The 17,547-nt window shown below is 39.8% G+C and overlaps 1 protein-coding gene across 2 annotated transcripts in view; it reads left to right on the forward strand.

The window, feature by feature from the left end:
- SHH2 (DNA-BINDING TRANSCRIPTION FACTOR 2) overlaps positions 1-11,327 on the forward strand; it is a 39,021-nt gene extending 27,694 nt beyond the window's left edge. Inside the window, exon 9 of one of the 2 annotated variants that reach the window (XM_086557029.1) lies at positions 10,713-11,327. In XM_086557029.1, coding sequence (XP_086413155.1) covers positions 10,713-10,751 — 39 coding nt within the window. In that variant the 3' untranslated portion in view covers positions 10,752-11,327. Of the gene's footprint in view, positions 1-6,910; positions 7,495-10,712 lie in introns of those variants that run through there. The other variant, XM_086557023.1, reaches the window with a different exon arrangement.
- The last annotated feature ends 6,220 nt before the right edge of the window (positions 11,328-17,547 follow it).

Genomic DNA, 17,547 nt, shown 5'->3' on the forward strand with positions numbered 1-17,547 from the left:
AGAGGGGGTCCCACGTCCACTCTCCTTTTGACAAAGAAAAGCCGGACCGGATCCTCTTTTCGATTATTATCAAAGGTGACATCACCCCATTCACCACCGCCACACGGATAGCATATTTACGCCAGTAGTCATCGTTGTTTTTACCTTCGTATAATATGACGCGTTCAACTCCTGGTTTAGCAGAAAGAGTGCAGTCTCCATTATTTAGGATCATCAGTTTATAGAAGTATGATATCACTCCGCAAGTCACCAATATATTGTGCTTTCGTCCCAATATGTGCATGTATGTGACATTGCGAACAAACCAAGGCATTACTCTGTTGATCGAGACTTGGAAGTACTCAAGGGCATCTGCCATAAACGAAGGCAAGGGGAGTCGGAGTCCAGCTTTCAGCAGTCCAAGGAATATCAAGGGATTTTCATCGGTTCCAAGGTCGGCAGTCCATGGATATTCAATGTTGATTTCTTTTGGAATTGCAAATGTGTTACGGATCTTTTCCAAATCCGAAATATCACCGAATGGGATAATATTCCAATCAAAAGTGGGGATTTTAGTTTTCGGCGCGGTCGAAAGAGAAACAGCGGTAATTGCTTTATAACCTGGAACTGCTATAGCAATTGAACCTGAAACGGCATTGCCCAGTACTGAATCCGAAACTGCCTTGCTATTTAAAGGACCCGAAGCTGATGGGTGAGACATTGAAAGTAAAACTTTAGACAGAAAAACGTGGCTGTTGGCACCCAAAACTTCAAGTTCTTCTACACAAACCTTAGCACACTTTGGACTCAATCTCTCAATCAATCAAAGAAAGTACAGGTTCAACACCTTGTGTCTGGCAGTCTGCTAATGGAGAAATTATCACAGAAAAGTTTAACTATAAATTTGAGGTGGTAATGGAGGCTCACAGGAGGTTTATATAATGTTCAGAACTATAAAAGAGCTATACAAATAGAAAGAGAAAAGGAGTTCAGCGAGGAAACGAATTCTAGTTGAAAGAGAAAAGAAGTTCAGCAAGGAAACGACTCCTTCCACAAGTATAAAGATTCTCCTTTATTCTCTCTTCAGGATGACTTCCGGATGATTGGTGGGCTTCACATCTCCTGCTCAAGTATTCCCAACTCCGGATGAATGAGTGTGGTTCTGAGTTATTGCAAGCTGTCGCCTGATGAGACGCAAGTGCGATGAGACCCAACTCTCGCTTTAGCGCAATTCTTCACTGCTTGTCTAAGTTGATCTGTTGTAAGAGATTTGACCCACCAGGGCTGATACCGTTCATCACCCCAGAAGATGTTATGGCCTCGAACGGCAATGTCATGTTGTTGGGCAAACTTAACCATTGCATCAGAAACAGAATAGTCATCCTTGCCACGGGTATTTTCAGTACTGTACCATTTCATCTCATTTTCAAAGACGGTCACGGTGAATCTGGAGGTAAACCAGTTCTGATATGCTTGGTTGGTCAAGATATCCTTAGTTATGGCTGATCCAAAGGGGAAACTTGCTGAGTTTTGTCTGATTGAGACCTTTGCTCCAGCAAGAATTTTACCTTGAGAGTCGACAGCTTGGATTTTAACCTTTCCCTTACGCGCCTTCTCGATACTTTGATCTTGGTGTGATCTCCATTGCTCCTTGGTGAACGGCTGTAACGAGACATTATCTGCCCATATCTCCACACGAGTGTTGTTGCTCTCAAAGTAAAGTTCAGCAGGACCTGAGGAATCAACCGTAAGGCCCCCTTTAAGCATAGACCAGCAGCCTGACTCGGCGAAAACTGTACCTGCAGCAAGAAAATTGGCGAGAATTCGCGTTGGGCAAAACTTAAAGGATGAAGGAAGAAGTTAACGAAGGGTATCCTTTTGTTATATTTGTTAAACAGCTCAATTTCGCAAGGCCCAGCTCAAGTTTCGCAAGGCCCAGTTCCGGGTTTCACTTCCAGTTCCGGGTTGACAAGTTACAGTTCCGGTTGTGGGCTTATGGGATGTGAGCCCAAGTTCAGGGGTCCATGTCCGGACTTAAAGAAAAAAAAAAGAGGTTACAGCTCCGGGTCACATGTCTGGACCTAAAAAGAGTTACACTTACGGGTTATATAATATGAACGTGCCCGAACCTAAAAGAGTTTCATGTTCAACAATTCAAGTTTCGCAAGGCTCGGTTCCAGGTTGCACTTGCAGGAGTTCAAGTCCGGGTCATCACAAGGCATTGTATGTCCGATTTCACCAAGTTCCTAATGTTCAAATCCGGATCATCACAAGGCATGGTAGGACCGGTTTTCACCAGTTCGCCTAATATACAAGGTTCGGGGCATGGTCATGGCAGTCCGAATTCTACAGCCTTCCTTGCACTAAAGTAATGCGAAATTTTGCCGATACATTTTACCCTCGCCTTTTTCCTTAAGGGTTTGATTCACAACCCATGAATAAAAAGGGGGCATCTGTGTGCATATTTTAGCAAATAGATATGTAGCACGTGGTAGCATCTTAAAAGGCTCGGATATGGTCTTGGTGTGGGTAGAAAGTACCGAACACACTTCAAGTCCAAATCCTCTTACTTCCTAGGTTCGGAAGTGAAATAAGAAGAAGAGGTTCGAATTGGTTGGAATAGGCTCGAGAAACTAGAGGTTCGAACCGGTGGAGTAGTAGGCTCGAGAACCGGAGGTTCGGATCTAGTTCGAGTTGTAGGCTCGAGAACCAACTCCCCGACTAGGAACACCAAATCCGAACTACTAAGTTTGAAACTCCAACTCCCAATCCGAACCTAAAACATGTTTTTCTCGTTGTTTAAGTCAATAAAGGAGACCTATTTGACTTGGGAAACATGGGGCTTCTAGAAGAGTCAAGATGAGACTTAACAAGAGACGGTCTCCTAGTTAAACACTAATTGGGAAACCTCATCTATTCATCAAGATGATACTTAACAAGAGAGCGGTCTCCCTAGTTAAACACTAATTGGGAAACCTCATCTATTCTTATAAATAGAATAGTTGAACTACGCTTTGAGTTTGATTCCTATACACGGATAATGTGGGGCGACCATTAAAGAACGTGGTTCAACTCATCATCTTCTAAATCTCTTCTTCTTATTGATTCAATACTTCAAGTTGTTCTTTGATCATCAACAAAATATTTGTGTTTCTTGATTAGGAAAAATCATCACACAATACCAAAGAGTATCAGACCTGTTAAGGGCTTTGGTGATAGGCCCATCAGTTAAGAAACCTTCATCCTTTAGATTATAAAAACCCAGCCCATGAGCAGACTCATCCTTATTTAGACGTGTCCAATTATCCTCCACAAACACATTATCCACCTCAACCACATTATCAAACTCCCCAAACTGCCCTCAATTTGAATTTCAAAAGGGTTTCCCCTCAATTCTGAAACCCAGTGTTCTAAAAAAACGCTAGGCGGTAGTCGGGCGGTGGGAGAGCGCCTAACCTTCTAGGCAGTGCCTAGACGGGCTAGGCGCTAGGCAGTTTTTTTTCCTAATATATATAGTAATACACACATACTACAAGAAATGAAGAAAATCATTTACCATAACTCAAAAAATAAACACAAACAAAAATACTTATTACAAAAATGCGTAATAGTTGAGGAATATTGACTTCATATAAAAACATACTCTTTATTAAGTGGCATATAATTTACATTAGACTTACATCTTTTAAACTCATTCAAATCTTAAGCCTACACAGGCTTTTATTTTTTGACATTGAATCATTCAAAAAAAAAAAAAAAAACTTGCCTGGACCGCGTAATCGGTCCGCCTAGACCTGCCTAGTCGGTCGGTCCACCGATTTTTTAAACGACTAGGACCTAGGCGAGTCGGTTGGGCACCGCCTAGGCGGCTGCCTAGACCGATTTTTATAACAGTGCTGAAACCCCTAGTTTCTCTACTGACCCATCTACATCAGTACCCTGCAAGTCAGCAGCATAGGTGTATTGCCGCAGGCCCTGGGTATCTTTGGTCTTCAAGTTTGAAAGAAGAGAAACGTAACAGTTGTAAATGACTGGGTTTTAGGTGGGTCAAAATGTAGGCCCATCATGTAACCTTGTTGTGTTGCTAAAAGAACATGTAGTGAGAAGGTAATATCACCCTACCTTTTTACTCTAGTCATGGAGTTGCTAGGCGGTCTTTGCAAAAGAGTGCACGCTCTAGAGGCATTAAATTCCACTCGAAATGCAGGAAACTCTCTATAGTACATCTCTGCTTCGCTGATGATGTAATGGTTTTCTGTAAAGGCGAGGTGGACTCTATAAAGATGTTCTCTCCTCGTTTACTAGTGCTACAGGACTGGACATAAATGTTAGTAAAACCACATTGCTAGCAGGGAGCATGAGTGATGCAGGAGGCAAAGTACTTGCAGACTTGCTTGGTGTTGCAATCATAAAGCCTCCTATAAAGTATTTGGGGCTTTTATTGACCTCTACAAGGCTTGGAATTAGGGAATGTCTGCCCTTGGTGGAGAAGTTAACTTCCAGAATTATTGACTGGAAGAACAAGACACTTTCTTATGCAGGGAGACTCCAATTGGTACAATCAGTACTATCATCTTTTCACACATATTGGGCACAATCCTTCATACTCCCCAAAACTGTGTTGAAATATGTCTCTAGAGTTTGTAACAAATTCTTATGGGCTGGTCCAACTCTTAGAAGGAAGATGCATCATGCTTGCATTGAAATTCTTAGACTCAACAAAGATGAAGGAGGCCTTGGTATCATTGATGCCAAAGTTTGGAATAGAGTTGCATACTGTGGACTCATATACAGGCTGGCGAGCAAGGAAGACTCTCTATGGGTCAAATGGACTTGGATGCATCAGATAAAAGAAAAGCACTTTTGGACCATGAGAACACCTACTGATTGTTCTTGGGCATGACGAAATATCTTAAAGTATAGGACATATGCTTTAAAGTTCTGTTGGGTCCTCATTGCCAATGGCGAAACTACATCCTTTTGGCATGACCCATGGTGCTAAGAAATTCCACTTCTGTCAAATGCTCAAGCAAGATTGCATTTTGCAGTAAATGACACAACAAAGGTTGCAGATTTCATTGTCAATGGTCGATGGTCCAATATCATCACCGATTTACCTCAATGTGAGCTCAAATCTATGATAATAGGAACTCCTATTAATTCTTTGCTACCAAATGATCAGTTAGTGTGGACTGCTACAAGCAATGGAAAATACACTGTCAAATTTGCCTATGCAGCCCTTAAGGCTATTCGAAGGAAGGTAAAGTGGTTCAGAGTTGTTTGGGGTAAGCTCGTCATTCCCAAACACTCCTTTACTACTTGGCAACTTTTTGCAGGTGAGCTTCCTACTCAAGATAAACTGATGCAGAAAAATATCTTGAATCACTCGAGTTGTTTTTTATGTGACAGTAATGCCAGAGAAAATTCACATCACTTGTTTTTCGATTGTTCTTTCTCAAAACAAGTGTGGTCATATGTGAAAGCTCTACTTGGTTGGGGATCTGCGGTTAAAACTTCTGTGTCAGAATGGTATGATATCTTTAGAAGGTGTAGGAGTGTCTCTAAAGAAGGTGAAATTGCAAAAGCCTTGATATGTGCAACAGTCTACTGGATTTGGCAAGAAAGAAATGCTAGGAGGTTTAGAAATCCGAGTACTACGCCTCAATTACTCTACTGGAGAATGGTCAAGACTATGAAGCTGTATTTGCAATGTGCAGTCAAGGATGCAACTGATAGTATTGGTACAAGAGAGTTTATGCACAGAATAGGTCTGCAAGTGAACTACGTCCCCTCAACGTTCATTGAATGCTCATGGATCAAACCAGGAGAAGATGAAGTTATGTTGAACCCAGATGGATCAGTCACTGCCAGCAGTTGTGGTTATGGAGGTGTCCTACGGAATAGAGAAGGAGCTGTTCTTGGTGCTTACACAGGGAGCTCACTCAATAGATCAGTCACGTTTCAGGAGCTATTGGCTGTTGAGAAAGGACTTGAGTGTGCACTTCTTATGAACCTTAAGAAAGTGAGAGTAGCTACTGACTCGTACAGAGCAATGCAGATCATTCAAGGTAAGGAAACCATCCCGTGGTATTGCCTGAACCTTCACGCATCTATTACCCTCCTCATCAGCCGACTGGAGAAATTCAGTATACAACACACATACAGGGAATGTAACAAGCCAGCAGACTACTTGTCAAAACTATGTAATATCAATTATGTAGTTTTTATGTATATCAATCACCCTCTTGATGCCAAACTATCAGAAATGATAGATGATGACGCAAGAGGCACTATGTACCAAAGGTTTCAAAGTTAATACAGGTTGGGGTCTACCTAACCTCGTAACCAATTCGAAAAAAAAAACACATGTAAGAAAACCAAAGAAGTTGGGCCCAACTTAACTTTTATTGTTGGTGAAGTTGCGACAAGTGAGCTGGTTTTCAAGCCGAGTGTGCCATTTTCTTAGAATAATCATTGCAAAGTACCTAAACTCCCTCTAGATAATCTGATTCTAGTAAACCACCAACGGTGTAAAGAGGAAGAAATAGTCAAAAGTAAGTTGAATGGAATTTTCCTGTAGGTGGACCAAACCTTTTTGAAGAAGTAAGATGGTTTGGGACGTGATGGGAATTAAAGTTTTATTTATGTGGACACACGTAGAAATAGTGGGTTCAAGTAAGTTGGGCCTTCTGTTTTAGCTCGGTATAGTGAATGCCCTCAAATCAAGCTGAATGTGGTGGCTTTAATTTATGGGAAGCAATTAATTACCGGGCTTGGGTGCCCGAACCAAATTTGAGTTCCCTTGGTCCACTCTTGATGCTGGTAGAAAAGTAGTAGTAAAACGTGTACATCAATTTGGTTAGAGATATCTGAACTTTTGGTTACTTAAATCAATGGTTGGCTAATTATCTGCATCTCTTTTCCAATCCAGGAAATTGTGCCTCTCAGAAAAGTCTGTCGTCGGCCTGAAACTGATTACAGGTTGCATTTCCTGCATGCATCAAAGGAGCAAGCCGGCATAGAACTAAAGAGTACAGGGAATCTTCCTTCAATCAGCACTTTGAGGGATATTAGTTCTGTAAGTGACAAGACTCAAATTCAAATTAAACAGGAGGGAACTGCAGACTTTCCGGTTATGACTTCAATTTCTTCTCATCCGAAAGAGTCCACTACCATGGAAACTACGCCAATCACCAAAGATGGAGATAGTAATGATAACACCAAGATTGCACAAGACTACCCTGTTGATGATGCTGCATTGCCCTTTGGCATTGCCTCCAGCACTGGCAATGGCTCTGGCAGTGAGAATATGGAATTAGGAATATAGTGGGGAAGCTAGATATACAATATCGTTTTCTAATTTGTTTTTTGTTGTTCTCTTTTCTTGTTCCCCTTTCCATATGCCTTTGTTGTGTTATGAGATTATATGAGGAACCAAAACAAAGTGTCGAGTAACTAGAGTAAATATACTGCTAAGAATATTTAGTAAACTTTGGTCACTTGGTAAACTTGCAATACCTTTTGTACTATCTAGATCAGAGACTGGTTTCAGATCTTGCACAGTATGGGACTTATGAAAAAAAAAAAAAAAAAAAAGTATGGGACTATGACAGGGAACAATATATTTATCAGAACTATTGAGTCTTTGTGAAGGTGTGGTCGAGATGAATGATTTGTATGATTTAGGAGTCACGCCACTGCATCTTTATGTTTCTTTTGTTAGGAGAAGCCCAAAAAGTGCTCTCGAGATGGCTGCTTACTGGATGACTGAGTATTATTCTTCATCTATCAGATTGTCGATTATTAGGAGTTTGGTTTTTATGATTGCATAGTACCATAAGGGTGATGATGAATGCGCTTGCCACTTTTGATCAGGTACTTTTACTATTGGAACTCCTCAGTGTGTTTTTTGCGATAAAAAGATTATGCGTTCTGTACAAGTTCATGTAATCTCTTACATGAGGTTTAGGGAAACAGAGAGAGGGGTTGGGTAGTGAGGATGCTGAGGCCGCGGTGAGGGAGAGAGATTAACGGCACAACTCTGGCTAAGTCGCTAAGTCGGGTGCTAAAATATAAAAATACTAGAATTACTGCACAGCAGGGCGTGAGCGTGAAGAGAGAGATGAGATAAGCGTGAGCGTGAAGAGAGATGAGACAAGGGAGAAAAAGAGGCTGGGTATGGGTGAAGTAGAGAGACAGGGCCAGAGGGGGAGTGAGGTGGGTTGGGTAGATAGTAACCAAACAACATTTCGGCCCCCTTTCCAGATGGTAAAACTTGATCTCAGAATTGCCTTGAATGTAAGAGTAGATGAATGCCGCGTTTTTTTTTCACTAAATACCGCGCTTCATTCATTCAATAGCAATAATTGGTCCATTACAAAGTTACAATTACTAATAAATGATGGGATAAGCTCCTCCAAGTGGTTCACAGCTCACTTGGCAAGCTGATGAGCAAAAGAGTTTTGATCTCTCTTAAACCAAACTAAATTACACCTACCGACAGAACAATTATCTATAACTAGTCCCTCCGGTCTGATGATTACATTTGTTCTGATGATTACATTTGTTTCATTCCTCCTTTTTGTAATGCAACAAGTACTATTTTAACTTCAATTTATGTGAGGCTTTAATACAGATGGATCTGCTTAACCCCAACATCATTTTTTTTTTTAAAAATTTTATCTAGATTGGGCACATGGGAATATGGTCTCTCTCTTACGTGGTTCTCATGCATCTCTCTCTTCTTTTTTATTGTTTTTATTTTAGTTTGGTGGGGCCAAAAAAAAAAAACAAACCAGCTCAAATGGCTAACTCGCCCACGTGTCAAAAAGAACCGGGTAGATAAAAGGTCAAGTATATCCTTGACACGAAATTAAAAATGGCTCGGGTAGATGAAAAATCAAGTATACCCCTAGTGCGAAATAATAAATGGCTCGACTCAACCAAAACGACCCGTTGTATATACCTCAACATAAGCTATGAACAATCACTGTTCGTATGAACAATCATTGTTCATACCTATTTGGGTTTTTCATACCTTAACATGAGCTATACTCATTGTTCATACCTATTTGGAGTATGAACAATCACTGATTATACCTCAACATAATGTATGATCAGTAAGAACACCTATTGGAGTATGAACAATCAATGTTCATACCTCAACATGAACTATGAATAATCAATGTTCATACCTCAACATAATGTATGATCAGTAAGAACACATATTGTTCATACCTATTTGGGGTATGAACAATCAATGTTCATACCTCAATATAAACTATGAACAATCACTATTCGTATGAACAGTGATTGTTCATACCTATTTGGGGTATGAACAATCACTGTTCATACCTTAACATAATGTATGATCAGTAAGAACATTTATTGGAGTATGAACAATCATTGTTCATACCTATTTGGGGTATGAACAATCAATGTTTATACCTCAACATAATGTATGATTAGTAAGAACACCTATTGGAGTATGAACAATCATTGTTCATAGCTATTTGGGGTATGAACAATCACTGTTCATACCTCAACATGAGCTATGAACAATTATTGGTCATATCTATTTGGGGTATGAACAATCAATGGGATATGAACAATCAGTGTTCATACCTCAACATAATGTATGATCAGTAAAAACACTTATTGGAGTATGAACAATCATTGTTTATACTTCAACATATGCTATGAACAATCATTGTTCATAGATTAATATATTGTATGAGCTACGTTCACCTATTTGGGTATGAACAGTCATTGATCATACATCAGCATAAGGTATGAACACTTATTGTTCATAACAAAACAACAGAAAAGGTAAAATCAGAAAATGTTTATTTCAAATCTGGGCTATTTGTCCTTCAGAGTGATTAAAAGAAACACTGGTTGTGAGAGTTATTTTCACTCGAAAATGGGCCTTAGGGACCAATTTCTTGATATATATATATATATGGAGAGGGATACACCCACTCCCTTACTAGCCACTCCCTATCCGGACCACTCATTCTCTTAGAACCAACTAACCAGATCTAACATATCTACCCAACTAAAACAGCCAAAATAATGGGGGTAAACTGGTAAATTACCCTTTCCATCTTCTAAACACAACAAATTAGATCGACTATTCTTCTCCAGCAACCCTTCTTCTTCAACTTCTCTAATCTAGCAACCAAAATAATTATTACCGAAAAAAACAACACTACAACATAAGTATAAGTATAACCAAATTTGGTGAAATAGCCAAGCCACAGTGATAAACATTTCCATCCAAATCTACAACATGGTATTTCCCTTTGAAACAAATGACATCTCCCAAAGTAATATCATGATTATCATCTGTGTCTGGAGAGCCCAAGCCTCAGTTCCAGAACGAAATAAAAGCCAAACTACAATTCCCACCTTCCATCAACGCCATAATTGTGAAATCACTACTCAGAGATGGATTTCCAAATGGAACTACTTTGACAATGGTATAATCAGCGAGGTAATCGATCTGATCCCATGGGAGAACATCGTTATAATCATTCAGAGAAGTCGAACGGTAGTAAAACAGAGATTGCAGTTGAATTTGAGCTCTAGTTAATGGATTCAATAGACTAATCAAAGGGCCAACTTCTTGCCCATTGATTGTAGTTTAAACCCCTTAATAGTATTACATTTATGCCAATTATGTTTATGATAAATAAGAGCTAGTAATGTTTACGTGTTTTTGTGTATTTCAGGTTTTGAAGCTGTTTATGTGCTTAAAAATGTCATTTTGAATGGAAAACGAGTCAAGATGATTGTTGAGGAAGTTCTACGTTTAAAGCCCAGGAATCATGAAGAAATGCCTTTTTCAAGCCCAGTCAAAGCTGGGAAGTCAAAGTTAATTCGGGTAGAAAAAGAACAGAAAAGTCAACAGAACTTCAAATGGGCGTATCTTTGGACTCAGGCCTTAGAATTGGGCCTACTTTATGTCAAAACGACCGGCTCGGAATAAGCTTTCCAATGGACTTAGTATTGCCCCAATCAGAGCTGTAAAAGTAGACGAAAAAGGCACTAAATTAATTTCTAGCAGCTGTGGCCTCTTTATACTTAACCTAATGGACTTTGGGCTCACATTAGAGGCCCAAAGTCCCCCTTTTTGGCCCATACACGAAAATGTAACCCTAAGTCTCTCATATACAAAAAGGGTTAAGGCTAAACAAAACTTGGCTACTTTCCTCATTAGTTTAGTTGTAATTTAGGGTTCTCTCTCTCTCCCTTTTTTTTTAGAATAGTTTAGTTTAGTTTAGGTTAAGTAGTTTAGGGTTTGTAGCTACCATTAAACCATCAATAAAGCTTTAGTTATTATTCAATTCCTTTTATTATTATGTCTTTAGTTTATTGTTTTAGTTTAATTAATTTAATGACACAAGGCTAAAACTTTCATTAGAGGGGGTTAATAAAGCCACATGATGATGATTTTGTTAGTAGTTTAGTTATTGTTTTGCATAAGAACTTCAAGTTCTTCGTTGTGAGTGTCTAGAGATAGAGCTCATAATGGAGAACTAGAGTTTAAAGCCACCATCAAAGAGATTTGTGGTGGAGCTAAACTCTCATGCTAGTGAAGCCTTGATCCGAAACAACTTGGTCTTCACTAGGGATCAAACAATCGATTCGATGACTACCCATAAACTACCCATCCATAAGGTGAACCCCAACGCTATTTTTTATCACCAATAACCTCTGGAAGCTCAAGAAAATAAGTTCTACTATCAGCTAAATTGTAAAAATTGCAATGGGTATCAAATAAAGTGTTGTAATTGTTATAATGAGAAAGCAATAACCATGGACTTTGAGCGAGTTGACTGTGGGGTTTTCGTAGTAATATTGCTTGCCATGTTGGACAAATTTAGCGAACTCAAAGGTAATCAACATAGCTTGTCAGCTTAGTTGTGATGAAACCTAGTAATTCATGAGGAATTTTAGAAAGAGAGTCGAGGATGTTTTTTGGGGAAGAAAGTGCTGAGAAGTTGGAGAAGAAGGGTCAATCTAATTTGTTGGGTTTAGAAGATGGGAAGGGTAATTTACTAGTTTATCCCCGTTATTTTGGCTGTTTTAGTTGGGTAGATATGTTAGATCTGGTTCGTTGGATCTAAGAGAATGAGTGGTCCGGATAAGGAGTGACTAGTAAGGGAGTGCTCTCTCTCTCTCTCTCTCTCTCTCTCTCTCTCTCTCTCTCTCTCTCTCTCTCTCTCTCTCTCTCTCTCTCTCTCTCTCTCTCTCTCTATATATATATATATATAAATTGTTGTCATCTTTAAAATGAAATCTAACGGTCCAGAAAATAGTATTTTTTGCAATTATCTTTTGTCTAGTTAGAGATTTCCAAATGAGTTGAAATTTTGTCGAGATGATGTTTATGGTGAGTAAATAATATCCACAAAAAATTAAATTTGAAATAATTTTCTAGGTGAAGTTTTAATTACGTACTTATTTTAACTTAAAATAAGTATGTACTTCTAAGATCCGGACTATATATATAAAGTGTTGGTGTTATCCCTCACATGAGGAAGATTGGCAAAACAGGTATTGTTCGTGTGAAGAGAAGAGGGTGCACGTGCGTTCTCATATGCCTTGTCCAAAGGGCGCACACACCCTTGCCTAAGAAAAGAAGATAGTTTTTTTTCTCCTCTTTGCGAAACAATGTTATTGGAATGTGATCAAGAAGGAGGTGCACGCCCTCCTATACCTATTCCAAAGCGTGCTCACACGCTCTTGCCTCTACATACTAAGTTTCGATATTTCGCTAGAAAATCGAGATCGTGTTTTCACACCGAAATTTCAGATTACTATAAAACCAAAGTTAGGTTTTTAGTAATAGAAGTCTTGAATAGAAACCCAATTTTGAGAGCAACAAAAATTGAGAGAAAACTCTTGCAAAAAGAAAAAGCTTGTACGGAGAGAAGAGAGATTTAGTAAGTTTGGAGAGACTTGAGAGGAGTGATTATAATATTCCTTCCCACACTTATAAAAGGATTTGCTCTTGTGGAAGTAGGCATCATTAGCCGAACCACGTTACATCTTGTGTCTCATTGTGGTAAGTTACTTTACATTGCTATTGTTTGTTTGTGATAGTTAATTTCATAGCTTAGGTTGTGGTTGTTTTTTTTCTGAAAAGTTTGCTAGGGTTAAGGCAGACCCCCACCTGTTTATTGCACATAGAGAAACATTACATACCCTCCCTAAGAGTATGATCATTAGAGGGAGGTATACATAACATAATGCATCAAGGCTAAAACACTTGGGATTTCTCCCTACACGTACATTCCCGAAGGAACAAACTCTAGCAAGAAAACCACAATCAGCAACCCCATCAACCATAGCATGAGGGACCGTCTGCCTTCAATCCACAAGCCCCAAACAAAGACAGAGAGCACATACCACTAAGGCAACCTATTGATAATCCATGACGGTATTGCGGCCGTTCGACCTAGATCATTACATGGAACATACAAAGACTACAGCAAGCATGAAGCCCTCACAAAATGAGATTAATCATTACACATACCACAAGCAAGTATTCATAGAAATCATCTAATTTGATCTCTTACTTTCTAGCCTTGAATTGCTTTACTATCTTAGGATGATCTTTCCTAAGATGAAGTTGCGCTTTCTCATAGTCACAAAAAAAACACCCGCATGCGCAACACACGTATGTGAGTCCCAAAGTGTCATCCCAAAACTCTTTCGTATAATCCTCAAGATATCTCTTTTTGGTTTTGGTTAGTGACTTTACCATCTTCATCATTGCGAGAGTAGGCTCAATTTCTCCAGAAGAACGCTCTTGGATTCTTTTACTTCTTTTTGGCTTTACAGTGGACCAATCCTCTGAAGACGTTACATGCCTCGACCTGCTTTTAGGCAAGTGGTCATTAAATAATTCTTCCTCACAATCTGATAGGTCATCCATATCATCGACCTCGTCATTTTCAACAACTAACCCTTCATACATATTTCTTTCTTGGCTTTTGGGCAGTTGGGGAAAAGGAGTAATCATATCTTGGTGCCTCGGGATAGGTGTGACCATAATGCTCTCCTCGAGTTCTCTTTGGTCCCCAATAACACCACCTTGCACCTGTGTAATATTGGTTTCCGTATGTGTACATACCACTACACCTGGTGAGATCAAATGAAAGTTACTTGCAATTGCTCCCTGCAATTGGGGAGCAGAGTTCACTTATGCTCCTCTCAATCTAATTGGTTCATTGTCCTTTGGAGTTTGAGGCTGAGGAGCCGACCCTAAACTCACTCTAAGCAACCCCTGAGAGATTGGGGTTTGAACATGACTACTGTGAATCACCATAGCAGTTGAAACTGCTTCTTCCTCACTCACACGATTTGTCTCTGTATCCACACCACCAGGAGTACTTTGAACCAGTGTCTGCCCTTGCGAACTATTACTCCCATTGGGTAAGCAGCCTTTTTGCTGCCCTTGAGCTGTTTGAGCCCTTGCTACTTGTTGCTCTTGAGTTCTGGATACCGATTGATTTCTTTCCTCTCTCTGTTTCGTTCCAACGACTGCGATCGCCCATTTTCCTTCGTGGTCCACACCCTCGTACTCCTCACACCACATTGTTGTGTAGTATGCCCAAATCGATTACACTTTTCACAAGATTGGGGCTTCCATGGGTACTCCAGAGGTATAACGATTTCTCGATCCCCAACTTTGATTTTTATGGTTTCTTTGTACTCATGATTCACTAGAAATTCAATACAAAACCGAGCAAAAGACAACCTTTTCCTCTTAGCAGTAGCATCATCCATAAATTTTGGTACTCCACCTACCAAACTAGCTAGGCATGACAATCCATCCAGTGTCCACATCTCCTTGGGCACATTCATCAACTTTACCCAAAGTGGTATTGTAGCCTCCTTGCTCCTGTAGTTGTTTACCTCTACTGTCAAAAGCTTTATCACGAACACTCTCCCTGCAATAAAAACTGGGCCTTCATCTAAAACCATTTGTCGATCATTTGAGCATGTAAAATTCATATAGAACACTTCCTTATCTGTCGTGATGTCAAACTCTCCCTTTAGTTTCCATTTCTTTCCTAGGAATTCTTTTACCATCGGAAAAGATAGCCGTTTATCCAAGAAATATTCCACCAAATATTCATCCCATTATTTTATCCCTTGTTCCACTAGATCCTCTGGGACTTGAGCAACCCCATCTATGATTATGGGGGAGAACAAAGTAAACGCTACAGTAGCTTCCTGAGCTCCATTTCGACCAAACAAAGCACTCCACCTAGATCCACTCCTATTAGATTGGGCAGCATCTTGCTGATTGTTACTTGTAGCGACCATCTTTAACAAACAACCTTTCTTCTTACACACCTCAGAGAAGTTTCTATTTTAGGAAAAGAATGAGAGGATGAGATAGGATAAGCACAGAGCACCTAGCGAAATTTTTCTATAAGAGGGTGTTTTGGTGCACTAGATCACAGAAACAGAGTACTCTTAAGTTACTCCTGTTTCTCCACTTAAGGTCTCCATGGGAGCAGTCCTTGGTTTTAGGTTGTGGTTGTTGGTTGTACTGAAAGTTTAGATTTTTGATGGAAAACTTGTTTTATTGCAAGGACTTAACACAACCCATTGAGAATGGAGGAGCAAAACTAACAGAAGTATCCGATGCAAATTGGAAGATGCTTGATAGAAAAACTATTGGGTACATTTGACAGTGGATTGACGATAGTATCTTCCACCATGTATCCCGCAGAGACTACCGCTTTCAGCTTGTGGAAGAAATTGGAAGACCTCTATGAGAGGAAGTCTGTAGGTAACAAAGTGCTGCTCATTACGAAGTTTGCTAACTCTAAGTACAAAGAAGGTTCTTCAATGTCTGAATATCTTAATGACGTACAAAATACCATCAATTAGCTGCATTTGATGAAGATTCATATGGGTGACAAAGTTGAGGCTTTGTTACTATTGAACTCTCTACCCGACAGTTGGGAGACTTTGGTAGTTTCTCTTGGCAGAGCCGCTACGGATGGAATCGTTTCAATACAAATGGTTACCGGGGCATTGTTAAATAAGGAGACAAGAAGTGGTTCACGAAACAGCTCCTCTCACTTAGAGATCTTTGCCACAGAGAAGCGGGGGAGAGGTAAGAGTAGAAAACCATCTCATTCTAGAGGTGATGGCAGAAGCAAATTTAGTGGTAAATCTAGAACTCCTAAGACAGAGAGACAATGTTACTATTGTGCTACTAAGGGTCACTTCAGATATGAGTGTAGAACACTGAAGAGTCCGGGATGAGAAGAATAACTGTATACATTAAGACATGGTAAAAAGAAACGGAAGAACAAGCCGAGATACTACCGCAATAGCAGACGATGATCTAGTGGAGATTGTGTCAGATTGTGGTAAGTGCTATGTTAGTACCTCATGCCAGGATTCAGAGTGCAGTGGGTGATAGATACCGGAGCGTCCTATCACGTCACACCGCACATGAGTTTTCTTCACTACCTACAAATGTGGTGAATTTGGTGAGGTGAAGATGAGTAATAGTGAAGTCTCGAAGATTATAGGCATTTGTGATGTTCATGTAGAAACCAATGTTGGCTGCACCTTAACACTCAAGGATGTAAGACATGTCCCTGACATTCAGCTAAGCCTAATTTCCGCTGGAAAGTTAGATGATGATGGTTTCCAAAGCTCGTTTGGTAATGGGGTATGGAAACTAAGCAAATATTCCTTTACAACACACAAGCTAGTTTGTGTAAAACAGAGTTAAATGCGGCATAAATAGAAGCTTCCACCGAACTATGGCATAAGAGACAGTGTCATATGGAAGAGATCGAAAGGCATGGAAGTTCTTGCCAAGTAAAAGGCCTTGCCAAACATCAAAGGTACGCATTTAAATAGATGTACTCATTGTTTGGTTGGAAATCAACATAGGGTGTCTTTCCAAAGATTCCCTTCTCATCGAAAGGAGAATGTCCTTAAGCTAGTACACACAGATTTATGTGGTCCTATGAAAGTGAAGTCCCACGGGGGAGCTTTGTACTTCTTGACTTTCATTGATGATGTATCAAGAAAGATATGTGCATATAGTCTGAAGACCAAAGATAAAGTTCTCAGTATGTTCAAGACTTTCCATAGCATGGTGGAAAGAGAGACAAGGAAGCCTTTGAAGTGTATTCATTTTGATAATGGGGGAGAGTATATTGGGCTGTTTGAAGAGTATTGCAAGAGTCATGAGATTCATCATGAGCAGACAGTTCCCAAGACACTGCAACAAAATGGTATAGCTGAGAGGATGAACCGTACCATTGTAGAGAGGATGAGATGTATGTTGTCTCACTCTAAGTTAACAAGAAGTTACTGTAGAAGCAATGCGCGCAGCCGTACATGTGATCAACCTATCGCTTTCGAAGCCTCTGAATAGTGATTATCCAGAGAGAGTATGGTCAGGTAAATATGTTGATTATGGATACCTGAAGGTATTTGGGTGTAGAGTATTTGTTCATATTCCCAAGGATGAGAGATCAAATAAGCTTGATGACAAAGCCAAGCAGTGCATTTTTT

This window comes from Coptis chinensis, chromosome 1 (assembly GCF_015680905.1).
Source record: "Coptis chinensis isolate HL-2020 chromosome 1, ASM1568090v1, whole genome shotgun sequence".
Lineage (NCBI taxonomy): Eukaryota > Viridiplantae > Streptophyta > Magnoliopsida > Ranunculales > Ranunculaceae > Coptis > Coptis chinensis.